The 26,226-nt window shown below is 41.5% G+C and overlaps 4 protein-coding genes across 9 annotated transcripts in view; 3 read left to right on the top strand and 1 right to left on the bottom strand.

Annotated features, from left to right (window-relative positions):
- The window catches only part of LZIC (leucine zipper and CTNNBIP1 domain containing), a 28,045-nt gene extending 6,096 nt beyond the window's left edge, over nucleotides 1–21,949 (bottom strand). Inside the window, exons 1-5 of one of the 4 annotated variants that reach the window (XM_075113812.1) lie at nucleotides 21,801–21,949; nucleotides 18,039–18,110; nucleotides 3,304–3,371; nucleotides 1,380–1,523; nucleotides 166–301 (exon numbers count right to left, since the gene is read on the bottom strand). In XM_075113812.1, coding sequence (XP_074969913.1) covers nucleotides 166–301; nucleotides 1,380–1,480 — 237 coding nt within the window. In that variant the 5' untranslated portion in view covers nucleotides 1,481–1,523; nucleotides 3,304–3,371; nucleotides 18,039–18,110; nucleotides 21,801–21,949. Of the gene's footprint in view, nucleotides 1–165; nucleotides 302–1,379; nucleotides 1,524–1,816; nucleotides 2,030–2,355; nucleotides 2,444–3,303; nucleotides 3,372–18,038; nucleotides 18,111–21,800 lie in introns of those variants that run through there. The other 3 variants (XM_075113811.1, XM_075113814.1, XM_075113813.1) reach the window with 3 other exon arrangements.
- On the top strand, nucleotides 2,479–9,923 carry NMNAT1 (nicotinamide nucleotide adenylyltransferase 1). 2 transcript variants are annotated; one of them, XM_075113809.1, is made up of 5 exons: nucleotides 2,479–2,568; nucleotides 5,662–5,836; nucleotides 6,321–6,504; nucleotides 7,212–7,357; nucleotides 8,434–9,923. In XM_075113809.1, exons 2-5 carry the CDS (start codon nucleotides 5,713–5,715, stop codon nucleotides 8,832–8,834), a joined length of 855 nt encoding a protein of 284 aa, XP_074969910.1. In that variant the 5' UTR covers nucleotides 2,479–2,568; nucleotides 5,662–5,712; the 3' UTR covers nucleotides 8,835–9,923. The 2 variants fall into 2 exon arrangements, with proteins under 2 accessions (XP_074969910.1, XP_074969911.1); XM_075113810.1 differs by lacking the exon at nucleotides 2,479–2,568 and adding an exon at nucleotides 3,339–3,810.
- Nucleotides 13,997–17,690, top strand: RBP7 (retinol binding protein 7). Its single transcript, XM_075113815.1, has 4 exons — nucleotides 13,997–14,128; nucleotides 16,551–16,729; nucleotides 16,993–17,094; nucleotides 17,427–17,690. The coding sequence occupies exons 1-4, from the start codon at nucleotides 14,056–14,058 to the stop codon at nucleotides 17,475–17,477; spliced, it is 405 nt and encodes a 134-aa protein (XP_074969916.1). The 5' UTR covers nucleotides 13,997–14,055; the 3' UTR covers nucleotides 17,478–17,690.
- A 366-nt stretch (nucleotides 21,950–22,315) lies between the features above and the next one.
- UBE4B (ubiquitination factor E4B) overlaps nucleotides 22,316–26,226 on the top strand; it is a 40,663-nt gene continuing 36,752 nt past the window's right edge. The window contains exon 1 of one of the 2 annotated variants that reach the window (XM_075114255.1): nucleotides 22,316–22,541. In XM_075114255.1, coding sequence (XP_074970356.1) covers nucleotides 22,518–22,541 — 24 coding nt within the window. In that variant the 5' untranslated portion in view covers nucleotides 22,316–22,517. The remainder of the gene's footprint in view (nucleotides 22,542–26,226) is intronic. The other variant, XM_075114256.1, reaches the window with a different exon arrangement.

The raw sequence follows: 26,226 nt of genomic DNA, 5'->3' as shown, positions 1-26,226 counted from the left end.
AAACACATTTTTATACGTACACGTATATTAAATAATAAAAACATTAGACACACAGAACTAGCTTTCACTTGCCTGCCTAAAAATTATAACGAACCACTTGTATCTATTTTCTGTTTCACTGAGCGCAGGCAGAACGTGAGCTATTTTTAGTAACAGCATCCTTACCAGTTGCATCCCACTGAGCTCGTCCACCAAAGTCATATCCCCAGACATAATCTTCTTCAAGGAGTCATTGATCTCACTCAGCTGTTCTAGAGTTTCTTTTTTGGTCTCTTCATATTCATCTGCATCTAGCTCCTCTCTAAAGAGAGCCCAACAAGACAGATGAATTCATAGGACTAAACCCAAGATGTAATATGGAGAAAAGGACATCAGGGAATACCACAAAGCATGCTTCCTCAGGAAGCAATGAAAACATCTACATCACTTCAGATTATTCTGTTCTTACCTCTTACCTGTTATTTGGCTAATGCACACATAGTTTTCTTGGGTTTACAGCACCTATGCACCTTGCCACCCATCCACTGGTGGTGTTTCTATGAAGTCACTTGTATTAAAAAGGCCCTGACAACTATGAGATACTCAACACTTAGTGCAATATTTAAAAGCACATTTGAATCTCAAGGAAAACATGCAGTGAGATTTTCTTGCTCAAAGCTACGGTGACTGAAATTATCTGAGAAGTCCATCTTCTCATGCCAAAACCATCAAGTTATTCAGGAATAACTGATCTTGCTGTCTAAGCCTTGCCCAATTCAAAGAATGACACTACCAACCTTTAGCAGTTAGTTATTTTTTTTCTTGGAAAATATATGTACTGCTTGGACAAGTTAGAATTTTAATCAGAAAACACATCTAAAAAAGTACCAAAAAGGAGAAAAAAGCCTTTTCCATGGTAATTCAGTTCATCTCAAATTTTATTAGCCCACAAAAAACTAACACAAAGTGACAGGAAACAAATCACATGAAGATGTTAGACAAACTAAGAAAAAAAACAAAAAAAAACCCCACCACAAAAAACCACAAACATCCGTAATTATAAGATAAAACTGACACAAAAGCTATTTGCTAACTGCTATTTAAAAAGCCCATATGAAAATTGTGAATTCTGTGAACGTCTATTAAAAGTTAAAGTCACAATAAAACAAAATTTCAAAACCAGTAATGAGTATTTCTGCCTGTGTTTTCCTCAAGAAGATGACAGAGTGATCTTAAGAAAAAGTTTTTTTAAAAATCACTTTTACTGTTTAACACAAACATTCTACCTAATTAAAAAAAAAGCCACAGCAAAACACAAAATAATAAAAAAAAATCCCCACGCGTGCCAACCACTTAAGAAAAATATTACCATATAAGAAGAGAGCATCTTTTTTTATTACCTGCATTCCTCCAGATCCTGAAGCTGCTGCATTAATCTATCCAACTGCTCTTCCAAGTTTTGTTTTAGTTTACTGGTCTCTGTTGTTCCTCTTGAAGCCATTTTCTGGTTTCACATGAAAATTTTAAGTTGTTACATGACACTCCTAGGAGAAAGGACATTTTATTGTTGTGTATTGACTGCTTAAAACTTATTCTAAAATGCTCCAAGCATCAAGAAAATTATGTAGTGTCTTGATGAGGAATGTCTAATCAAAGCACTTGGAGATCCTTGCAGTGGAAATACAGCAACGTTAGGCTGCGTCTACAGGGCTGGTATCCTTGTAGCAAGTTCACCAAGGTAATAACTCACACAGCCACAGCATATACACACAAGTTTGAAACCAAGCAGCAATTGCTGGAATACGGAGCTCCCGCTATACGAAACAAGAGATCCCACTGTTCAGGGGCCTCTCGGCAAACTACTGAAGGGACAACGACCCGGATGCACGGTGTCTGAAGCACGCACACACCTTAGAACCACCAGCTGTAGGAAAGGAGAGCACTGCAGAGGAAAGCCGCGCTCCCCTGCGTGTGCAGGAGGAGCGGCGGGCCGTGGCGGCCGGGACGCGCCCGGGTAACGCGCCGCGCCCGGGCGTTACACCGGCGTTACACCGGCGCCCGCAGCTCCAGCGGCCGGAAGACGACGAAGGAAACGCGACCCTCCCCGCCGGAGAGGTGCGGGAGGAGAGGGAGCGGGAGGCCCGCGGGAGGAGAAACGAGAAGCGCTGTCCCAGCCCTGCCTGGGCTCCAGCCCGGCTCTCCCTCCCTCTTTCCTTCGCGCCCACAGCTGGCGGAGATGAGTCCGCGCAGACCTCCTCCCGCAAGCAATGCCGCGGACGCAGGAAGGAAAAGGAGAAGGTCGCCACCGCCCTCTCCGCCCGGTGCGGTGCGGTGCGAGCCAGAGCCGGCCTCACCGCCGGGCCCCGGCCGCCTCACCTGGGGCAGGCCGCAGCGGGCGGGACCGCAGGGCCAAGGCCGGGCAACCAGGCCGCCTCAGAGTTGCGCCGCTTCCGGCGCGTCCGGGCCAATGAGAACGTGCCGTCGCCGCGTCCGAGCCAATGAGAACGTGCGGCCAGCGCGACCGGGCCAATGAGAGCGCGCCGCCCAGCGCGGCCCCTCTGCGCGGAGCTGGCGGCGCGGCCCCGGGCGGTAAGCGCGGACGGCGGCTCAGCTGGGCTTGGCTTAGCCCAGCCCAGCCCAGCCCGGGGCGGCGGGGCGGGTGCTGCCGGAGTGGCGGGGGACGCGCCGGGTTGGGGCCTGATCCCGCCCGCTGCGCGTTCGGTGGCCGCACTCGTATGCGGGCCTCTGGCGGCGGGGAGTTGCGGGAGGTTGCTGAAACGGACCTTAAACTGGCGCGCTGAGCGTGCGGGAGCTCTCTGCAACAGCGCTGTAAACTTCATGGCGTTGTATAGAAAAGCATGTTTAATAAATATTTCCCTCAGAGCTGTAAGCATACTCACAGTTACCTGCGTATCCACACAAACGACCGCTGCCTGTCAGAACCAGCCCACAACCTGCTGTGGGTGTACTTTAGTGGTTTTTACTGCAAATGCGTGTTGAGTCAGGCTAAGTGCTAGCAGGACTGCAAGTAGTACGCATTAAATACTGGTAAGATTATGTATAAGCATGATGAGATTATATATAAGCACATATATAAAAGACTACATGGCAGGGGACCTCATTTTTCCTTCTGAAGGAGAAGGGAAAATGATTCAGGATGTCCTGTGCTTCTGGCAAGAGTCCTACACTGTCAGGGAAAATCAGAGTGGAGGAAATTTTACTGTTTCCCCGAGAGGTTTTACTAATATTTCATTTAGTGTTTGGCATAAGATAGGACTAATTATTTTAAGGCGGCTCTTGGTTTTCATGAAACTGAACACTTACCTGCATGCAGGTCTCTCTCACCTCTGTGGAGCAGGAGCTGGGCTGCTACTTTGGATCTTGTGGTCAAACTGCAATAATTAGAATTACGTTGAGCAGCGCCAAATTATACATAATTCATCAAAACTACCTATCACACAGTAAGAACAGGCATAGTTCCATACGCAACTCGGGCAGTGGCTGGGCTTTAATCATCACTGGAACCTAGTCATCTGTTTCTCCCCTGGGATGCACAAATTACATAGCTTTCCCCAAAAAGAGCGCTGAAGGTCACTTTGTACAAAGCAGATCCCAGCTCCGAGGGCACTCTGCATGGTAAGGATGACCTAACAGTGGAGGCAGTCACGCAATGATACCTGCCAGATCCTCTGCTCCCCACATCAACCATGCAGCTGTTCTCTGTGAAACCAGTGCTAGACCTGAGATGTCAGTGCAAATGAGGAGACTGAGGGTATGCGCAAACTATTAAATTATATTCTCAATTTCTACGCAGATACGAAGCGCTACAAGGTGAGCTTATGGTGCAATAATTGCCTGTTTCTGAAGACTGTGAAATTAGCTAGCAGCATGAAAAAGGACATTTGACTAACTCCAGAAAAGCCATGATATATTTTCATCTTCAAATTTTCTATTATTTTTGCCCTTGCTTTTTTTTTTTTAAGGAGAAAATCAAGCTTTTTCAAATTTGCAGCATGAGTCACTTTCTTTAGAAAATAGGGCTTTATGCATTACAAAGGCAAGCCTAACTCCTTTCCTTGCCTGTTCCCATAGTAACTCCTCTAGCTGATGCCCCTGTGAAGACTGCATTCCAAGTAACACCAAGCCCTTCAGATGCTGAGCTACTCTGCAGTAATGAAGAATGTTTTAGAAGTTTGTGAAACTTTTGAAAGCACAGAAAAGTACTTACACTTCCAAAACATGAAGCCTTGCAAGACTTCCTTTTATTCAAGGGCCATTTGATGTTAGTACACAGAGCTGTTACAAGATCAGCTGTGGTGATCTCTCCCCACTGTGGCGGCTGTGAACATCACTCACCTTCTTTGTAAGGGAGACAGAATGTGCGGGTGACCTTGTGGGATTTTTCCAGGCAGTGATGTTGCTGTAGGAGCAATGGCAGACTATTCTGTGCTCAACACAGATGTCTCAGACATCTCACAAACAGCAACAGCAGAAGAATAGCCCGTAACATATTCCAGTTTTCATTTGTTCAGGGCCAGGCTAGGGGAAACCATCTCGGCAAGCCAGAATAGTCTTATGAAAGAAAAGGACACTGAGAAGCAAAAATCCGTGTCGTGCTGAAGAAGATAGGCAGTGAAATGTCCTTATTGTCACCAATTCTTAAGCAGCTTTCCGAAACAAGTTCAAAATTGGAGCAGTGCAGTTGTATTTTAAAAAGGAAGAAAAAAATCTGGTATTTAATTGCAGCTTTCACTGATTTTTTTTTTCTGATTCGCTATTTGTCTATCATCTGTTCCGCTGGTACACCTACCACTTACTCTCTGCAACACGAAGTAGATTGGTTGTTTTCATGTTTAGCCCATAGCACTCTCTTCCCACATACAGAAAGCACGTAAAATGTAAATAAATCCCAACAAAGAAATGTTAACCCTCCTCTCCTCCAGAATTTAATACAATATAATGTTAGCTGTATAGATTTTGCTGAAAAGACTCAAAGCAATCTAGAGTAGCAGCATTGGGAATTGTCGCAGGATGTTCTATTCCCCCCTGTAAGCACTAGAAGTAAGGAAGTTACTTATAAGGAAGTCCCCTGCAGACGTGTCTCTTGGCAGTTGGCTGGCATTAGTGTCTTAAAACAGCTGTGAAGTTCTAATAAAGTTTGTCCTGCAGTTGGGACAAATAATCTCTCCTCGTGAAGTTTTTCTGTGTGAACTGCTTTTCTTCAGCGTGGGCAGTACGCTGTCCTATCTTCAGGCAAGCAGCCTGCTTTCAGTGATTTCATTTTTGAAGAAGTTTGCTCTTGCACATAGGAGGGAATCGCATCTGCTTTGACAGTCCATAGGCCGGGCAAATTTGAGTTCACTTATCTGTTACATGTGTCTTCTTCCTAGCATACTTGCTTTTTTCCACATCCTTGATTTCTGAAACCCCACAGAAGAATTATCCCCCTTTCTGCAGCAACATAATGCCACTGTTGCCTCAGCTCCTTGCATTGTACCTCTATCCAGGGATAACCAGAAAGAACTATAGGCGGTGGTTTCAGTCTCTTAACAACTGGATAACGCAGTATCGCCAAATGCTGATGGAAGGAAAATACAGTGTTCAGTTTGATCCTGAAATCTTCTGCTTATTGGCCCAAAATAAGTAGGAATAACTATTTTTTAATTTGGTCTCTTCTGTTAGTGGCTGGTAACTAGCACCAGCGTTCTCCACTTGGCTCGGTAACTGCGAGGAATGGCTATGGAAGATCCTGACAAGAAGACTGCAGTAGTACTGCTGGCCTGTGGGTCCTTCAACCCCATCACCAACATGCATCTAAGGCTGTTTGAGCTGGCTAAAGACTACCTTCACGAAACAGGTAGGATGGTCATTTATATAATTCAGACCAGCTCTGATATCTAGACACTTAAATGTTAAGGCAAATATTTTGTGTATGTGAGTGCCTGTTTGACAGGGACGGATATTTTTGGAAATACTAATTAGATACTGAAGCTAGTACGTGTGTACACATCATTCAAACTCATGCAGGTCAAACACATGAGAGAACAAGCTTATATATGTGTTGCTTATTACTAATTTTAATGAGCTAAAGCGTGGGGTTTATGTTTTTTCTTTATAGATAATACATCTTTCCAACTGTCTTACTGAATCTTTAATTGTGCTGTCTTGCACAATGGCAGAAGCGTACCATACTTTTCCACTGGGCCGGCTACCAGAGCCGGCATTGGTGATCTTAGAGATTGCAGTGAATAAAGGTTATGTAATATTTTAAATACAATACAGTGGAAGTAACATCTGCTGAACCACTTTTCATGTTCTTGTGTGATGTGTTTTTTCCACAGGAAAATACAAAGTAATCAAAGGAATAATTTCTCCAGTAGGTGATGCCTATAAGAAGAAAGGTCTGATCAGTGCAAATCACCGAGTGACTATGGCAAAACTAGCTACAAAAAACTCGGATTGGGTGGAAGTGGATGATTGGGAAAGCAGCCAGAGTGAGTGGTTGGAAACACTAAAAGTTTTAAGGTATTCTTCAGCCAAACCCTAAAAAGTCTCAAGAACCTATAGAAGGATAAGGAATGGTGTTAGCTCAAACAAGCCAGAATAATAGCAGGCTAACCCCAAATCGTATGATTAGACTCAGTGAATTCAGAAGTACTATTGGTATGAGCGTAGTAAATGAAATGTTGCACCATTAGTGCTAAACAGATGAAAAATGAGCCTGTGAACAATTTTTAAGGTGTATTTTCTTACACTTTTTTCAATTTTTGTGCTGAAAAGGTGTTCATGAGGAAGGACAAGAGACTGGAACAGCGTAGACACATGCTACACAAGCTGCCCATTTAATTTAATTTATTTAATTATTAATTTAATGTATTAATTATTTAGAGTATTTAAAGGCTGGCATGAGAATTGTCTGAAGGAATATATTTTTTTGAAGTTTCGTTTTTTTCTCTTTCAGTCACTGCTACTTCACTGAGGTTCTTCTTTTTAAAATGAATCTATATTAGAAAAGAAACAAACCAATCTTGTAGTTGTTCCTTTGAAATCTTTGCATTTTGACCATCTTATGACCCAGCTCTCACAAGGCCCACTTGCAGCAGATCAGTTCTTGGATGGATTGTCTGAGAATAGTACCACAGGACGAAGCGGTGAAAGATTATTTAATAGGCCATACTCTTCCCTATATTCTCCTACATCATTAAGATACCTAAAATACATCTGTTTTGCAGGTATCATCATCAAAAGCTTTTATCTCCAGATCCCACTAATAGTCTGCAGAATGCTATACCTTTAACAAAGCCAGGACGGAAGAGGAAACAGGAACCAAATAGGCATGAGCCTGTTAAAAAGAAAAATCAGAGTCCAGATATAAAAAGTTAAGTCTTTTTTCAAATTAAATGCCTAACCGTACTTGCTATTTCAAGGGAGTTGTGCTGAAGCGTAACTTTTTTTGATGTGAGTTCTTGGTTCTGATTTCATTGAGTAAGTTTATTCCCTGAGATCCCACAGCATAAAGCAGTAGGCTTCGTAACAAGACACCTGTAAAGGTAAAATATATAGGACATGAAAAATACTCAAGATAATCAACATTTGAACTGAAACAGATCTGAGCTATCCATTTTACCTACAGAACTTTGCTATACTGTAGCTACAGCTCAGAATTTTGGATCATAAGTTGCTGAGTAAAGAAAGGACAGGATTAAGCCCTGAAATTCACAATATAACTGGGTATAGGATCATTTTAAATTGTAATTTAAAACTTCATACAACAGACTTAGCTTGGCTTTGTCATTTTAGGCAGCATTTATTTTGCTTATTGCTTTTAGATCTTAATTTTAGATCTTAAGCTTGACATGTACAATTATATGTATTCACATAGAATTTGAATGACCTTGCATAATGACTACCTTAATCCTTTCTATTAACAAATCTTGGCTTCTGCCTGACTTCTTCCTTTGAGCCTTTCCAAACTCTACTGTTTAACTGATAGTGTTTTAAAGTAAAGGTACTCAAAGAAAAGACTAACAGCATCAGGCAAGCTTTTACCCTCTGGCCCCGTCCCATAAAAGCTAGCTCCTCTTCTGTAACTCTATGGAATGTCAGATAAAGTTTTAACAGCATTACAGTATCCTTTCATACTCAGCTAGTCTGGAATTTTCTCTGTATTTTCCTTTACTTTCATCCTCACAGTGATTGATTTGCCCTAAGGCTAAATAAGCATAGTAGTTTATTTTCCAGTCCTTTTGAACAAAGGGACTCCCATAACCCTTTTTTTCAGAAAAATCCTGTATTGAGGCTACTAATTACAAAATATATACTCTGAATCTTTTTTTTTATGTCATTCCATTGTCTCATCTTAACTAAAGATAGAGAGAGGTAGCCTAGAAATTAAATGTCCCCATCAAGCTAGCTAAAACCAAGCCCTGTTTCTCACTTATTTTTCTTTTTAAGGTGTCCCACAGGTTAAACTGCTTTGTGGAAGTGACGTGCTGGAATCTTTTGGAATCCCCAATCTGTGGAAGTCGGAGGACATCACTGAAATTGTGCAAAATCATGGCCTTGTATGCATCAGCAGGGCTGGAAACAGCGTTCAGAAATTCATCTATGAATCTGATATTTTGTGGAGGCATAAGAATAACATTCACCTTGTGGAAGAATGGATCACAAATGACATTTCCTCCACCAAGATTAGGAGAGCGCTGCGGAGGGGCCAGAGCATTCGTTACCTAGTGCCTGATGAAGTTCAAGCATACATAGAAAAAAATAATCTGTATAGTCCAGAGAGTGAAGATAGGAATGCTGGGGTTGTCTTGGCTCCCTTACAGAAGCATGCAAGTGATTCCAAGAACTAACAGGTGCTATACAACTAACTCACCTTCTGCTGTGAAAAAAGCTACAGTTCAGTACAGGAAAATGTGGGGTTTGGGGGGGTTTTTTGTTTGTTTTTTTTTTAAGTAAATAGTGGGGTGATTCTGTGGCTTTAGTACATATGTAGTTGCTGTTGAGGTTTGGTGCACTCAATAATTGGACCTACACAATCTTTTTTAGATCCAACAATAAGATTTTCACGTTTAATTGTTCTGTCACAATGCAGTGAACTAAGTGTAAGAATTCACACTTGCATATGAGAATTAAAAATTAACAAATGAAACAAAATGTTCTGTTTAGTTTTAACTCAGACTGCTCTGACTGCTATTTATAAAATACATAAATATTCATAATAACTTACAGTGTTATAAGTTATAAGTTATAATAAGTTATAATATAAGTTATAATATTCATTATAACTTACCAGACAAAGCCTTTTCATTTCAAAATGGACCACTTATTGATAGTAAATCTATATAACTTTTTTTTTTTTTTTTTAAATTGCCAACATGTGGTGCATCTCAAAGAAATTATTTTGCTCTATTCTAGAAGGGAAAAATTTACTGCTGGCTGAAGTGGTGCTACATATGCCACGCTTTGAGTTGCCTGCCTTTCAAATACGCAGCCTGCTTGTCTGCTGTCATGCAATTTGCTCCCAGAAATGCCTTGTGCTTTACTTTTCCATTCATGTTCCCAGAGCTGTACATTAAGCACAGCACTGTTTCTCATAAAAGGACAGACCTACTTCAGAAACTGGTTTATAGCTGTTGATTTAATGGAAAGAAATAAATAATAGTGTCATTACACTGATTCTCAGACAGTTATCCCTTTATTTCAAATAATAAATAAGCTTTTACTTTTGAGCTGAATGTATGTAGCCAGAATTGTTTTCTATAACTGGAGTGGAGCAGAAATGGTAGGAGGATATTAAGACTGTACATAAGTGAAATGTTTTTCTTTGCTAGAAAGTTGGTTTTGAATGTAACAGTATACTGTGTATTATGTGAATATAAACTAGACAGGCACAGCGAATGTCATGGTGATAGAATTATACCTCCCTGTATTTGCCATCATCCCGTTTTTGTTTGGATTATGTGCCTTATTAAAGATGTCAAGGTTTCCAAGACACTACCAAATGGGTCAACAGATTTTTGATACAATCTCCACAAGATGACTCTGTTCACATTTTTCAGATCAACAAATCCAGCAGAATGTGAGACTCTCAGGGCAGGAAGCCGAGACGCTGTTGGGCAAGTCTAGAACCGGAGACGTGTTCCAAGATCATAACTGTGACAACCTGTCATCCTCCTTCCCTAGGCAGGGGTTCCCCAAAGAGCTGCGGCAGAGGTGTAGGCTTCTGTAGGAGCTTAGGGGGAGTCTGGAAGCCAGAAGCCAAACACAGAACATCATGGGTGGCCCTAGAGCCTGCAAGGCTCGTATAGAACTCAGCATGGGAGTTGAGACACTATGAGGAAAACCTGTAACCCGCAGTGGGGCTAGCATTGGGTGTGCAAACTTGGAGGCCCACATGAAATTACTGTACACTAGAACATCTGTGTTCTGCTTGTTCCAGCCTATAACGGTGGCTGTCTACATGAATCTACAAGGAGATTAGTGCAGTAAAGTCAAGTCACAATTTAGAAGTGCATCTGTAACTGCCTTGTGACAGAAAGTAGCATTCTAAGCATTCTAAAATACCTAAGGATTCTTAGGTATTTTCTTGGTGATTCCTGCATCAAATGTGCTCTGTCTGCCATTTTTTCCCCTAGAGCTCAGGCAAGTGTATGCTGTCCTTTGATAATGAGGCTGGGTTCGTTCCTCATCAATAGCAGTAAGGGTACTGACGAATAAATTATGTCCCCCGTGACACCATAGCAATCAAACCGCCGTAACTGAATGAAGAGAACTATATTACTGACGGTGCACAGCAAAGGACAGACCTACTTTTCTCTTTTTCTTGCTGTCTGTCTTTATGACTGACAAGAATAGAAGGCAAGAAAGATTTATTTTCAGCACTCAAGTCCATCAGTGCTTCTGAATAAACAGAGATCTTTCTAATGGGAAAGCACCCTATTTATGTCATCACTTTTCAGAGTAAAACTGCACTTTAAGCCTGGGTTTATTCTTCTAAATAATGATGCTGGTGTGTGTTGGTGCACTTTGGGTAATTCTAGAGAAACCGCAAATTCAATAGGGTGTTTTATAAAGCTTTGGTCTTCAAACAGTTATATTTCACTGGGTTTTAATGTAGGTATGTGTGATGGCTCTTTCAATAAAACAAATTGCATGTAATATGCTCATTTTAGTCATCCTGTTATTAAGCAAATCTGATGTCTGATGACTGCATGATTTTTAAATGGGTAGAATGATGTTAGAGCAGTTTTGTCTATACAAAACAGAACATTGTTCAAAAATTACACCAATTCTTTAATATAGATCTTCTGTTTTACTAGTGAGATCCGGAAACCTGCCTGTTACAGGAGTAGAAGTAAGCACACGCTGACAATGTACTGTTCCGATCAGTTACAAATATCAGCATCACAGTGATGTAGCCTATTCAAAAATGTTAGACAGGTGTAACTTTCAAGAGTGGACTAGATTTAAAAGAGAGTTGGTATACTTGAAAATTTAAGGTTTGTGAAGCAGTTCACTGAACTACTTTATGAAAGAGTTATGATGCATTCACAGATGTTCTACAAACAAAAACTAGGGGGTTTTTTAGATCACTGCATTTGGTTCCACTCTAGTAAGAGAACATAGGCCCTTACATCACATGTGTAATTCAGACTCAAAATATTTTATTAATACTGGAACAGCAGCAGGAGCCACTTTATCTACTTCTGTTATGAGGCCACATCCTTAATGGGATGTGTTGGATGCTCAATGATGCACAGCTATTAAGATGAAAATGGAAAAAAAAAAATCCTTCCACAAAAAGAAAATCAGAAATTTATAAGGGAGAAAGAAATGAAACATCATAGGATGTAGCCAGGGCACTCGGCAGTTCTTTCAAAAAGTTCTATTGGCAATTCCTTGGCTAAGCCTTGAAACAGTAACCCCAGTACCCCTAAGTCTTAGTTTAAGTACTCATTTACAGAAAGAAGCACCACATCCCAGACAATCTGCATAATCTTAATTTTCCATTAAAACGTTATATCCAGGCTTTACACAGGACTTATCCAAGTGCTGACTTTTCTTTACTTGGAAGAGTCAATAGGATTGCAACAGTGCTTTACCATCATAACCTCGTAATAGCAAATTATGGGTGAAATGTTACTACTCGAGTCCAGGGGAAACATTCATTTGCATTTCTCTGTGCCATTCCTGGTTTAGTATAGGCTAGAGAACAATATGCATCTGCAAACAGGAAGCAAGCTATGACGTCCTAATTTCCTGCTCCCATGATTCTGTGAGTCATATAGGTCAAACTGTTAGCTCCAAAAACGTAGCTAAAGTTCAGGGGAACTTAATTTTCTCTGCAAAATATTATCTTTTTATTCAGCCTAACCCAAGTCAGTAAATAGATAAATGTAGTAGCTATAGGTGAGTTTCCTCATTCAAGATTCAGAATACTAAAATCCCTTTTAGTTCTACATTAGCAACACAGTTAAGATTTCCCTTGCCCACCGATTTTGGGTTTTTCTTTTAATGTAGCCTTCACTGTGGTGCTCATTACTGTCCCATCTGACCACTTAAAATGTGGGATTAAGCTAATGCTCAAAACTTAACGTGTGACTTTGGGAATGATTGTTTTCCCCATTTTACTGATGAGGAAACTGAGGTACGAAGTTATCTAGCTCTCCTGTACTTCGCAATTCTAGAGTGCCTAGTTGTTCAGGATTATTAAATTCATAATTCTCACTTGGTAAATTGTAACAATAAGGCGTACAGTCTGCAAAAAGTAATGACAGATGGAGGAACTTCAAGAGATTGGAGAATTATGTATCTTCTCAAGGAAATAAAATCTCACTTGTATATCCTTTCCCTTCCAAGTCAAACATTCTTTATTCACATTTCAAAACACATTGCTGGGTCATCACTTAAGAGATTTCTTTCACTTCTTTGCTGGAGATAAAGTCCAACACTGTAGCTTACCTGCTGCATCCTGTGCTCTAATCCCCATATGCTGTGCCACCATGTACAGCATCTAATAAAACATCAGTGGGAATAACTCCTGCATCATGTCTCCTTTACTGTACATGCCAAGAATAAAAAGCAAAGAGGGAGCTACATCTTCTATATACATGACAGCACTTTTTGGAGTTGTTATTGGCTATTTTTAGGAGTTGAAAGTGGGTTGCAAGAACAGGTATTTGTCCTCTTTCCCATCTAGAAAACCGATAAATACAGAGCTGCAGAACTGGGAACAGAGCTCAGCCTCTGGATCTGCTGTCTCATGCCTTAACTGTTATACAAAATTCCTGGCTGGTAAGGCATCTGAGAAAATAAAGAATTTTGCACATGTATGTTCATTTAACTAAGATATAACTAACCAAATAGGTCTACTGTGGCACAGCAGAGCTGTGTTGAGCTTCACATCAGAGAACAACTTAGCCAAACAAGATTTGTTTTTCACTTTTCTGTTATAACCACTAGACAGCGATGCTGCCTACTATTCACTCCAGACACAAACCAACAGATACAATAGTTATATCTTACTGTGTCATACGTACATGCTTTAAAATTTGCTGATACAATACCATCCACAGTTTAACAGTCAATCCCTGTCTGTTCAAATATAGCGTGTATTTACAGTGGGTAGATCACCTTTTCAACAAATACGCAGATTTAAGATCATAAAGCTACAGATCTAATGTACAGATGTGCAGATCAAATGTACAGATGTAATGTAATGCAGGGAATCTCAGTAATGACCAGACATGCCCACGATTTCCTTTAAAGCATACAAGATGAACCCAAATGGTTTAAACCACTTTTTGATTTGCATTGTGACTCTTGGGCTATTAACATTTGCTCCACACAAAGATTTCAGGAACTGTGAACTTTTCCCTCCAATGCAGCTGAAGCTGATCTACAAATACCCTCTCACCTATTGTCTCAGTAACAGCACCCTGCCCCTCCACCAGACAGGCTCTGGGATGTAATCCCACCCACAGGCTTCCTTATATAAGGCCTGGTTGGAAAACTACTTCATTTTTGCTTTTTGGTCAGAGGTTTATCGTATCTTGTTTCCACAGTCTAGCAATGCCTGTGGATTTCAGTGGAACCTGGAACCTTATCAGCAATGACAACTTCGAGGGTTATATGGTGGCCTTAGGTAGGTGAAAAATCCTGAGTCTATCTTTCCTCCCTTCCCCCATAAAGGTCCTCCTGAATTTTAAGAGTCTGAGTTCTTCTAAAACCAAGATATTGCTAAACCTTTTTTCTCTGAAAACCAATGGAAGGATCTTTGTCTATTGATAAAGCGACAGCATTAACTATACTTCAGCTGTCACCCAGGTGTCCTTGCAGCTTTCAGGAATTTCTCAGCCTAGTACTTGTAAAAAGTAGAATTTTTGTATAGCTTTCATCAGAAGCAGGAAAGAGTTTGTCCATTCCACTGAATTTCTCTTGCTTTTGAGCACAAAGCTACAGAACCTACGTGTAGGGTTAATTAAATGTTAAGTAACAAAAACGTGTTTGGGTATTTGCCACTTCCAGGCAATTGCTTAGCTTAGTGTCATTTATCTTTAAACAGCTTACAAATTAATTCTCTCATTACTGTGACTTGTTGATAAGTCTCTCTAACTGTCCCTTTTCTGGAGTGCTTGAAGCTAACCTCTGACCTTGGTCAGATCTTTTAGAGAAAGATTAATGGTACTTTAATGGGGAACTAAGAAAGCTTTACTAGCTTTCCTGTGCGAAGCTCACTACAGACTGTGACAGCAAGCAACCTTGTGCGCTGCCTTCTCGTCTCGCTGCCTCTCCCACCCCTTTCTGCTGTTCTGATGTGTGTAATCTGATGACCAGCAGTGTCCCTTGTTGGTTATTGTAAACGCGACTAGAATGAAATCTTTTCTGGCTGTATCTATGCTGGGTGACCTACTTAAATTGCCTAGTTGGTATCTTTAACATGGCGAAAGAACTCTTCTCTGTTCCTAATCCTGGTGTTATTGGTTAGAGAAAAAGGAAAGGGATGCTCCCATAATGAGGATTTATTCCTCAGTTTGAATATTAAGTAATATACTCTTAATGTGTTAATGTAATTGAATGGAATAGTGATTCTGTCTGTTCCTTGATAATAAACATTGTCCAGCTAAGTAAAGGGATTTTAAAATGAAACATAACTACCAATCTTGTGAAAAAAGCGGTTCGTTTTCAGCATGTAACTGAGGGAACTTACTTAAAACTAAAGGCAAAGAATCCTGTTGATGATTTACAACCTGTCTTTTATTACTACCGCTCTGTTGTCAGGATACTGAAAAAATGAGGGCTTAAATCAATATTGTAGGGCTAGAACGAAAAACTTTTCTGCCAGGTTAAGTAGGGTGAGGAGGCTAATATCAGATCACTTGACTAACTACAGGGTTACAGGTAAGGATATGGCTATTCCAAGCTTAGCTTTTCCTCCAATTTAATGTCAACCTCTAAGGAATAGATTTGCAAGTAGCTTGTATTTATACATTCTTATAACCATGTTAAGGCTTAACGGGTGCGGCTGTTGCCAGTACTGAGTTCTAATCCCTCTGTGCTAAAATAAACTGGTAACCATGTAAAAACATGACTGAAGGATTCTGGCACTTCTGTAATGAAGTCCCACTTCAAACACAGACTGCATAATGAGCCATATGGTTCAACACATGGTAGCTGAACACACCCTGTCAATAAGATCGTGACCCCAGCCTGCATAAAATGAGAAACTTCTAGTGGTCCTATAAAATGATGCTTTTAATCTAGGTGATGAAAACAACTAAATTAATACACAGCCCCCCATTTTACCTGTCCTCCTTCCTGAAAACCCAACTCTGACCAGGCTGTGGTATGCAATGTAATTCAGTTGCCTGCCAGATAGATGGCCTGTTTCTCTAAAGAAACAAACATTCACTACAGAAATAAAAAAAACTCTAAAAGCGCTCCTTTGAGCTCAGTATTACTGAGAATATCAGGATTCTGGTAAAGGTGACTGATTGCTACAGATAACCAGGAAATCTTTTGACAAGTGTGATGTCTTCTAGTTGCACCTAAAAAGTGTTAATAGCAAGTGGCATGTCCTGAAAACAAGCCTGAGTAATTAATTTTAGGACTGCCCTTCATTTTACCCTATTTAAGGTATAGGATGCAAAGATTCCTTGTTAATTCACATAACGCCTTTCCTCTGACAAAGGATGAGAATAGGCATTAACCATTCCCTTTAGCTAAGCAGGGGGTAAGTCTGAGATCAAGCTTAGGGTGTCTGTGTGAGGGAAACCAACTCTTCCTGACTCCTCAAAGGACTCTTCTGACTCAAAGTCCTAGAAATATTGAATAGGAATTGTGCAACAATTGAGTAAACTGGTTTCCAAAGAGTAAAATGTACAAGAACATGACTTGATCAGTGTAACACACAGCTTTAAACAAACAAAACCAAAAAACAAATGACAAAACCTTGCATAGCAGTAAAGACAAACTACCTAAAATGCTTCCAGTAGTCATAAAGGTAAGTCCTGGCTGTCAAAGTGGCTGGTGATAAATACAACTGACCTTTTTGTCTCCTGTCCAAGGCATTGACTTTGCAACACGCAAGATAGCAAAAATGCTGAAGCCTCAGAAAGTGATCAAACAAGATGGTGATTCATTTTATATCCATACCACTAGCACGTTCAGAGATTATTTGCTTCAGTTCAAAATTGGAGAAGAGTTTGAAGAAGATAATAAAGGCCTGGATAACAGAAAATGCAAGGTAAGACTGAATACGTAAAATCAAGAGGCCATGATAAAATTAAGATGCCACGATCAGTCCAGCTACTCAAGTTTAAATTGTTTCAATAATGCTATTTGTAATGCAACGCAAGGGTAGGAGCCTGAGCCATGGACGAGGAGTTTCACTTTCCTTCAGTAGTATTTAGGTACCCTTATCCAGGAAAAAAGGGCATTGTCTATGAGTATATTGCAGAACTGACACGAAGACATACAGAAACAATTTTATTGTTTCCTCTTCCACAGAGCCTTGTTACCTGGGAAAATGACAAACTTGTCTGTGTCCAGACTGGTGAGAAGAAGAATAGAGGCTGGACTCACTGGCTTGAGGGAGGTGATCTCCATCTGGTATTTACTTCAGATTTCTACTAATTCTGTCTCTATATGACAAAAATAAGACCTATAATGTGATCGTGGTGTGCACGAGTCTTCTAGCTCTGTAGTATTTGCAATGGATGGTACACAGGGAGCTCATTCTGCTTTGATTTTAGTTTAGCTGGAACAACTTCATTGTTTCACTGTCTTGTATAGTTAAATTCAGAATTTAACTTAAGCACAACTTACTAGCACAGCAGCAGAGTGGTGGTCAGTAGTCATGGAAAGGCGCTATGTTCACTTTCAGAAGCAGTTTTTTTGATTACTACATACATCTATACCCTTGTTTGGTTTTTTATTGGTAGGAGCTTCGTTGTGAGAATCAAGTATGTAAACAGGTCTTCAAGAGAGCTTGAATATGTGTACTGGTTCCTACATGGAGAGACAGCTATGCATGGGAGATGATGCATCGACGTGTCCGGTGATGGCTGTACAGACAAGAACTGATTCTTTGTACCTATTAACCTAAATGGTCTGATGTTTCTGGCTCAGGAAATAAGTCTGCTGTTGCCAGTGTTAAAGATCTGGTTTTTGCTAATAAATGCCCAAAACCAAACTAATCTTAAGTACCTGACTTCTGAACGTGTTTTTGGAGGGGGAAGAAAAAAACACCTCAAAACATAAGTGATATGGCTTCTGTCTCCAGTTGAGTAACAGTCTAAATCAAAACAAGAAAAACTGCCTATTCTAAAGGGGCATGCCAACATGAAACAAAAGAGAGGAGGAATGATGTAAGAGAAGTGAAGGTAACAGCAAAGGTAGTAGACAATAAAGTGTACAGATTTATTATTTGAAATGCTTTTCTTTAAGATGCAGACTAGTAGTTAACTCCACTTGCTTGTATCTTAAATGTGTAATATAAGGTCCTATATTGCACCATAGCTGCTTTGTTCTCAAAAGAATTAAGTTCAGCTTACCAGAGGAAAACAGCCTATGATCAAATCCCAGAACAATGAAGATAGGTCTGAGCAATCCGTCTAGATTCCACTCTGCAAAATAATTGAACTCCATAAGCACATATCCGGAGTGAAAGCAATATTCTTTAGTTAAGATTTATTTGCACACATCTGTTCAACTAGGTTAAATGTTTTTCTTTTTGACCTTGTGTAATGTGGTATAGAGAAGGAGGTTTTATTCTGCCTTGTGTTAACACATAAGTGGTCAGATCAACTTGGTGGTTAGTTACATGTGAAGTGATTTGCTGCATGTTGTTGGTAACACTAATATTGCAGGGATCTTATCACCAGTGGAAAAGAGTTTGATTACATCTAGTTTAAGCTTAGTAACTTAATTACTTTCTATGCAAAAAAAAAAAAAAATCCTAAGTAATCCCTAGTATTTTAAAACACAAGTAACACCACCTTTCTGATACTATTTCTTTTTCTCAGTTCTGATGTCTTAAAGCTACCACCAGAGGCAAGACAAAATCTGTTGAAGCCTGGGGGGCTTTTTGTTAGATTGAACCCCCCCTATATAATTACTAGAGGCCTAGTAAAGCTAGTTTCCAAAATATGAAGAAAAGAACTAGTATTCCTTATATAGTCAGGGAAACTTGAGGGACCAGCAGTAAAATGTGTGGTGTTTATTTTATGGATCCTGACAGTGTCTTCCTCCTGGAACTGAGTAGTTTTAATTTATTTGAAAACAAAATAACTGTTACCATGTTGTTGTACTATCAGTAACAAATTCATACAGCAACCCTACCCTGTCACATCTATCACCGATATACAGCAACGGCCACACAGATTTCACTACTCCACCAGATGGCACCTCTGGAATGTACTGACTCTTCATATGAATTGTAGAGGCTCCTAACAGCAGTATTTTAAGTGTTAAATATTGCAGATACTCTCAAACCCCACAGCTTTTAAGCTCTGCACTCCAATAAGATATGCATGCAAAGCAATACAGAAAGGCAATGATGACCTTAAGAACTCTGTTAGTACAAGGAGAGACTCCAAGTAGAAATCAGAGAAATGCAGCCTTAGAAACCTGTATGACTAGAAGTGTAATAATTCATTAGTAAGGCTGCTATTAGGAAGTCCTTTCTGTTAGAAACACAGAAAAGTTATTATCAGTAGTGATATTACTTTTCTTATTGCTACTTTTCTACTTCAAATTGCTGATTTCAATGCAGGTAATACTACACAGAACTCGCTTGAGGGTGCGTTGGAGATCTTGATGATGAGACAAGCTACTACAGTGACAAAACTGGGTAGCCTAATTTCATTTCTATGCTAACCAATTCACATGCTTTCAGAAAATACAAATTAAACATCCTGAAATGCAAGGTGAAAAAAGGGAGAAGTCACATGTTCTGGAAGTGGGGGAAAAAAGACATTAAGAGAGCCTTTGCCAGGAAGATACGCACTTGAACTATACAACTAAAGGACAAGAACAAAACGCCCCAGAGAAGCACTTGGACGGTTTTATTCAAAGGCGTTTCAGACCCCTTCAATTATCTGACACTATTGCTTTGATGGTAAAACTTTTTCATCAACCAACCTCTGAGTTTTTTGGTGCAACTGCTGACCATGTGTATTTTAAGGATTTTAAGGTATGCCAGCTGCATGTGAAAGTACATTATAGATAGGTGAACAGAAATGTGTTGCCTTCTGGATTCTACAGCCTAAACAGGCAATGGAAAGCCAAAATAACAGCCAGGACTCACAGTCTCTAAAACACTTTCAATATCAATGATATTAAAAAAAGAAAAAGGTATATGAGTGATATATAAAAATGTAAGGAGTCATATCATTGAATGTAGTGTGCAATTATTGTTTCTACAAGTTGGTCTTAGTGACAGACTTACACAGACACCTTTTAAAGAGAGCATGTAACTCTTTTCCTTGACACCACTGGAGGTACTGTTAAGGTTTTTACTCAAAAGCTTTTAAGGCATAAATTTGTGTGTAGTCCCCTAATAATTTCTTTTGCATACTATTCTGTGCAATGACTATATAATATGGAATAAACCAGCAGTTTAGCATAAGAACAAACTGGCAAATGAAATCACATGAAAGCCTGTGCTTCAGATTATAGCCTGAAATCTACTGGAAAAAAAAACGTAACAAAATTAAACATAATCCAAAGAAGATAAAGAAATACAAAGTGAAGCATCATCTAAAAATCTGAGGTAATAATATGCATATGTTCTATAAAAGACTGGCAATATATATTATGATCCAGTTATTAATGAGCCAATTTGTTTCCCATTCTGGGCCCCTTGGTTACGTCATCAAAAACGCTTTTTTTGTTCAAACACCTTTAAATCAATACAGAATGTTAAGGAAGATGTATACTGAAACACAAGACCAAATATTTTATCTGACTCATATACGCCTTAAAAAAACCCGATCAATTTTATGGCTTTATAATTGTTTGCAGTGCTTATGGAAATATGTCCTAAATCTATGCCTTGCTCATACAGACCAATTTGCTTGCATCTTAAGAACATCCTGTTGTCCTCCTTTTATGGGATTCTTTCACTCGCTGAGTCAAACTACATTGTACTGTGCATAGCTGTCTATTAAGATCTTATTATTAGTGACTGTTCATCCCGGGGCAAAAATCTGCTGATGCGACTCCCATTTTTTTTTTTCTCTTCCCAAAGAGCAACTTCTCAAAATCCTTTTCTTTTTCACCTACATGTAGTATAACTGACCAAACAAGCAGAGCTGGAAGTGAATTCCCCAATTCACTTATGGTCAACACAGAGCCTGGCTGTTCTGCTCTCCAGCTGGAGTTTTATTTTAAGGGTGAGGGAAAAGAGGAGGAAAAGATCTTTGTGAAGCATCTTTCACAAAAATGTCATTTTGTGGTATAATGAAAGGATTAGGTGCAGAAAACTTTGTGTTTTTTACATAAGAAAGGAAAAAATACCTCAGGTTCAAGCTGAACTACGAAATGGCCAAGGCCCAGTACTCACAGGGCCTTAGTGCTTTCTTTCCCCCTTGGTATGTTATACAGATCATAAAATCATAGAATCATGAAGGTTGGAAAAGACCTCTAAGACCATCAAGTCCAACCCCCAACCCAGCACCCCCAGGCCTCCTAAACCATGCCCCCAAGTGCCACGGCTACAGGTTCTTTGAACCCCCCCAGGGACGGTGACTCCCCCACCTCTCTGGGCAGCCTGTGCCAGGGCCTGACGGCTCCTGCAGTAAAGACATTTTCCCAACATCCAACCTAAACCTCCCCTGACGCAGCCTGAGGCCGTTCCCTCTCGTCCTGTCACTGGTGACTTGGGAGCAGAGACCAGCCCCCCCCTCACTCCAGCCCCTCTCAGGCGGCTGCAGAGAGCGAGAAGGGCTCCCCTCAGCCTCCCTTCTCCAGGCTAAACCCCCCCAGCCCCCTCAGCCGCCCCCCAGCACACTTGTGCTCCAGACCCTGCCCCAGCCCCGCTGCCCTTCTCTGGACACGCTCCAGCCCCTCAAGGCCCTTCTTGTCCCGAGGGGCCCAAACTTGAGCCCAGCACTCGAGGTGGGGCCTCACCAGGGCCGAGCACAGGGGCAATGGATTTTTATAAGATTTTAATAATTAAACAAAAAGCCTGCAGTATCTCAATCATTCGTCACCGCGAGGTGGGCTAACACCTTCAAGGAGCGGAGCGTGTGCGGATCCCTCAGGGCGGGAAGGCTCTGGTAGCCAAGCCCCAGCTCGGATCCCCACGTTCGTACCTGCGGGTCTGCTCCCGCCTCCGGGCGAGCGGGTCCGCCTCTGCGGGCGGGTAGCGCCCTCCTCCCCGCCCCTCACCGACCGGTCCCGCTACCGCGGGCCCCCTCCCGGTGCTTCGGGACCCCCTGGCCCCGGGCGTCGCCCCTCACGGCGCCTCCCTTCAGCACTGCCCCCGCCCCCGTTGCCATAAGACCCGCGGGCCGCCCCTCCCGCGCCGCCACGACGAGCACGCTGAGCCCCGCCCCTCCCGCGCGCGCGCCGCGCCCCGCCCCGCCTCCCAGCGCTGCCATTGGCCGGCGGCAGCGCGGGCCCGGCATGCCCGGTTCCCTCCGCGGCGCCGGGCGGTCTCACGTGATCCCGCCCCAAGATGGCCGCCGCCGCCCTCTTGTTTTGATGAATAATATCTGCGCGGGGCAGGGGCCGTGGCGCAGGCGGTGGCCGAGGCCGAGGGGCGCGGACGGGCTGGGGCAGCCGGGGGGCGGCTCTCCCTCGGCGGCGGCAGCAGCTGAGACGCGGGCGGCGGGGAGCGGGCCGGGGGTGGCGGCGGCGGGGCCGGCTGCCGGCGGGCGAGGCGCGGTGCGGCGCGGCGCGGCCGCTCCGGAGATGCCCTTGTGAGGCGCCCCGGGGGGCAGAGGCGGCAGGAGAGCGCTTCCTCGGAGCTGCCCCTCGGCGGGGCGGAGGAAAGCGCCCTCCCTCCGTTCACCATTAAGAGGAAGGCGATGGAGGAGCTGAGCGCGGATGAGGTGAGTCCGCGGGGCCCGGCGGCCCCCTGAGGACCCGGGCCCCGCGGGGGGAGAGTGCGCCAGGCTGTCCCTGGGCCCACTGCTCGGCCCCACGGTGAAACCTGTGCGTGGGGAGGACTGTTACTGCCTTTCCCCGGTGTCTGTGCTCGGTGTTCTCATGTGCCTCCTTTCTCTGTGCTGTCCCTGACCTGCGGCCCCCTGGCTCGTCGGTGGGGTTGAATTGCTGCTCTCTTGGTTAATTGTTTATTCTGTGCTTCCATCTGCCAGGTAGTCTTTGTCTGGAGGATGTCTCTTTTCGGTGTCCAACACTAGGCGTTGCATATGTTATGGATGTGTGATTTCAAAAAAACCCTACTTTTTGACATAGGAGAACACTTTAAATCTTGCTCCCTTAGGCTCTTTCCTGATAAAGCAACGGATGTGTGTGTGGTCTTACATTTAATATCATTTATTCCTGAAACAGTTTGAAACAGGCTTCCCAGTTTTTTGATGCTTCCTTTGATTTACTTTTTTATTCAAGCTCTTGCTCTTTCATTTAAGAGTTATAGGTGTTATGTTGTGATTGAGAAACATCAGATACGGAATAATGTGAACTGTTTCCTGTTTCTTCCTTCTAAAGGGTGGTGTTTTCCTTTTTAAAGCACAGACTAACGTCATGTTTTGCTCATGTGTTGGAGGACTCTCAAATGAATTCTGTCATGGTACTGATCGGGATACGGGGAGTTTCCCTCTGTCCCAGTGTAATGCCCAAACCACGTACAACTTAAAATCTTCCCTCACCACTTTAAAATAATATTTTCATGTTAGAGTGTATTGCATCATAAAAAGTGTATTGTGTTGGTCCAGCTGCAGTATAGGCTCATTGCTGTACTTATACTCCAGTTGTTTTTGTTCTGTATCGTATCTTATGGCAGGACTGTAGAGCAAGGTGGCTGCTGTTGTCACTCAGATTCGTATTTCAAAAAGTTAAGATGCTTTTGATTACACTGTACATCGTGATTTAGCAATCCTACCACGTTGCAGCAAGGACTAGGAGGATACACTTTATCCTAATTACTTGATAAAGGTCCTCATACTCTATGGAAGCATTGAGAAAATGAATACAGTTCCCATGTTGGGGAGAATGGCATAGGGTGCTGGTGTTTTAAATATTGCTGTGAAGAGTGATCTCTAGCTTTATTAGTGTATTTCATGAGTGCTTTGTTTACATGCAAACATGATGGTTAAACTCATCTGATTATGAGGTGCTTTGTGATTAATTTCAGAATTATTTAACCTATGTAAGCTTGTTTGTGTCATTGCTTCAGCCAATTACTGACGTCATCAAAAACACTGCATCATGGTACTGGGGCTGCAGAAAATGAGTTCTCCAGTAGGGATTCATCTACCTTTTCTGACAAAGTGTTTGTCTCAGGTGGCTCAAGTTTTCCCATGTCTTTCTAGTACAGTTCAGTGAGGCCCAAAGCTGACTGGTCTTTTACGTGATTGCTGGAGACAAGCTTCATCTTACATCATTTTAAGAGAGTCATGCTGTCACTTTTTTTTATTAATGGACCCCTCATTGAAAAGTCACAGCCAAGTCTATTTTAATATTCCTCCACATCTCCACTTGACTGTTACTTGATGCAGTGGACCCTGGATCAGAGGTGGACTGTATGGAAAAAGAGCCTTCTAAAATATATTATACGTGACTTCTGATCCAAGCTTTTTATCTGGCAGTGACCGAAGGTGGGAAAAAACACCCAAACAAAAAACTAAAGTTGAAATTAATTGCAAACCACTTGTAGATTAGATTATCTTCTTATATCAAACCATAATTAAGTATAACTAAGAGATTGTAATTTAAAAAGAAAAGAGATGGATACAATTGATAATGACTTTGAGTTCATAGGATATATTTTAGCTACAGGAGAGTCTTTTGCACTGCTTTCAACAGTGTCGTTCACTGAAATTTTCTCAGTGTTTACTTTGTTAAAGCGCTAGAAGTTGTCATTCACTACAGACCATATTAAAATCTTTAGGAGGGGAGAAAAGACAATTCCTTTCAGTGTGTAAGCATGAATGATAGCACAAGATGAGAATAAGGACTGTATAGAAAAAAGCAGAAACAAGCCAAATGTGGCATAGAATGGGAAAGAATGATGTTAACTTAGCATCTTTTAACATTTACGTGATACTGAGTACCTTATTAGTGTGTTCTGAGCGTAGAACATGACCAGTGTCACCAGAAAATGAAGCATTTCTTTAACCAATTTTACATGCTCTAATAAGTACAAGAAAAATACATCTCTCCATTCAAATTACCCTTTATTTTACAGGTTTGGAACTATTATATGATTATGGTAAAATTAAAAAAATCCTTACAGTCTCACTAAGCAGTTGCTACTAAAGCAGGTTTTTCTGTTTCAACTGAAAGTGTGTGAGCCTGAGGGAATAGTCTTCCTGGTTGTATCTTTATTGGTCTGCTCCATAATCAAATTATCAGTTAACTGTCTTTACCAGGGTGCTATTTTTACATTGTTTGTTGTTGTGTGTCCAGCTACAGCTTTTAAGAAGTCCAGTAAGATGAAAGACGTAGTCCAGATGTTTCCAGCAAAAACTGTACTAATTAAAAAGCAATGTGCATGTTATGGAGTTGTGCTCTGTAGGGAAGATGGGTATTGTTTGTTCCATAACCTATGTAAGAATTAGTACCAAATAACTTGTCACTGTTAGGTAATGTAATTATACATAACAGCTTTGTCATGTGTCACTATTGCAGGTACTTATTGCTGAAATCAAGGTTGGGTATTACTGAGGTACCCTAAACTTTGCTAAGAAGATATTTTAAAGAGCCCAGCTATGTGTTTCTTCATGGTAATTTGGAAAGTCATTGAGTCTGAAATAAGAACAGGTCACTTTGAACTCCCACAATTCTAACATGTTCTTTGTGTTAAGTGAAGGCAACAGGCTGAGGCCTCATTTGTGCCCAGTATTGTGCAAATAAGCTGAGTCCCCATGTTGCCCCTGAGCATAAAGCCTACCTTACTTCCCTTGTCTTGATGCTGTTTGGTCTTAAGGCACAAGGGAATTAACTGGATAGAACATGTGTGCCGGTTTTATGCTGTATTCTCAAACTTCTCTTTCAGCCTGCACCTTTGCTTTTCTAGCATAATACCTTTGTTGCTTCCCTTTTTTTCTCTCTTACTGAAAACTTTCTAATCTTCAGCTCAGATTTTTTTGCTAATTTTCCGTAAGCCTAGAGGAATATGGCAACCCACGGTATCTAAGAACCAAATCTGGTCCTTTAACAATTGCTAAATGTACCCTCAGTTGTGAAAGCTGTCTCTTTCAGTGGAAAAAATATTCAGACTTTATTTATATTCTAATGTTAATTTGCTGAGCAGTAAGGAAGATAAGTATAAATTGCCTATCATCCTTAAAGGGGCAGGGAAAAATCTTGTATTGGTTTTAATTGCAGTGTCTCATCTAAAAGCAGCTCAGTGTCTGCGCAGATTTCTTTGTTCCGTGACCTTCTCAGAGTTTTTTTCAGGGCAGGCTACAGTCTGGAGGACTGGTCCATGAGAAAGATGTGTGGTTGGTGGACTAAGAGTGACAAATACGAACTTTCTGCCTTGTCCCAGTGTCCTCCTGTTTCAACAGCGATGATTGCAGCTGGTTTTGATGTAACTTTGGCATTGATCTA

Source organism: Phalacrocorax aristotelis, chromosome 19 (assembly GCF_949628215.1).
Source record: "Phalacrocorax aristotelis chromosome 19, bGulAri2.1, whole genome shotgun sequence".
NCBI classification, from domain to species: domain Eukaryota; kingdom Metazoa; phylum Chordata; class Aves; order Suliformes; family Phalacrocoracidae; genus Phalacrocorax; species Phalacrocorax aristotelis.
This window is presented reverse-complemented; position numbering and strand designations above follow the sequence as displayed.

Coding starts and splice junctions, on each gene's coding strand:
- NMNAT1 (XM_075113809.1), top strand. CDS start 5,713: ATGGCTATGGAAGATCCTGACAAGAAGACTGCAGTAGTACTGCTGGCC. Junction 6,505..7,211: donor GAAACACTAAAAGTTTTAAG/GTATTCTTCAGC, acceptor TCTGTTTTGCAG/GTATCATCATCAAAAGCTTT. Junction 7,358..8,433: donor TCAGAGTCCAGATATAAAAA/GTTAAGTCTTTT, acceptor TTTCTTTTTAAG/GTGTCCCACAGGTTAAACTG.
- RBP7 (XM_075113815.1), top strand. CDS start 14,056: ATGCCTGTGGATTTCAGTGGAACCTGGAACCTTATCAGCAATGACAAC. Junction 14,129..16,550: donor GGGTTATATGGTGGCCTTAG/GTAGGTGAAAAA, acceptor CTCCTGTCCAAG/GCATTGACTTTGCAACACGC. Junction 17,095..17,426: donor AGGGAGGTGATCTCCATCTG/GTATTTACTTCA, acceptor TTTTATTGGTAG/GAGCTTCGTTGTGAGAATCA.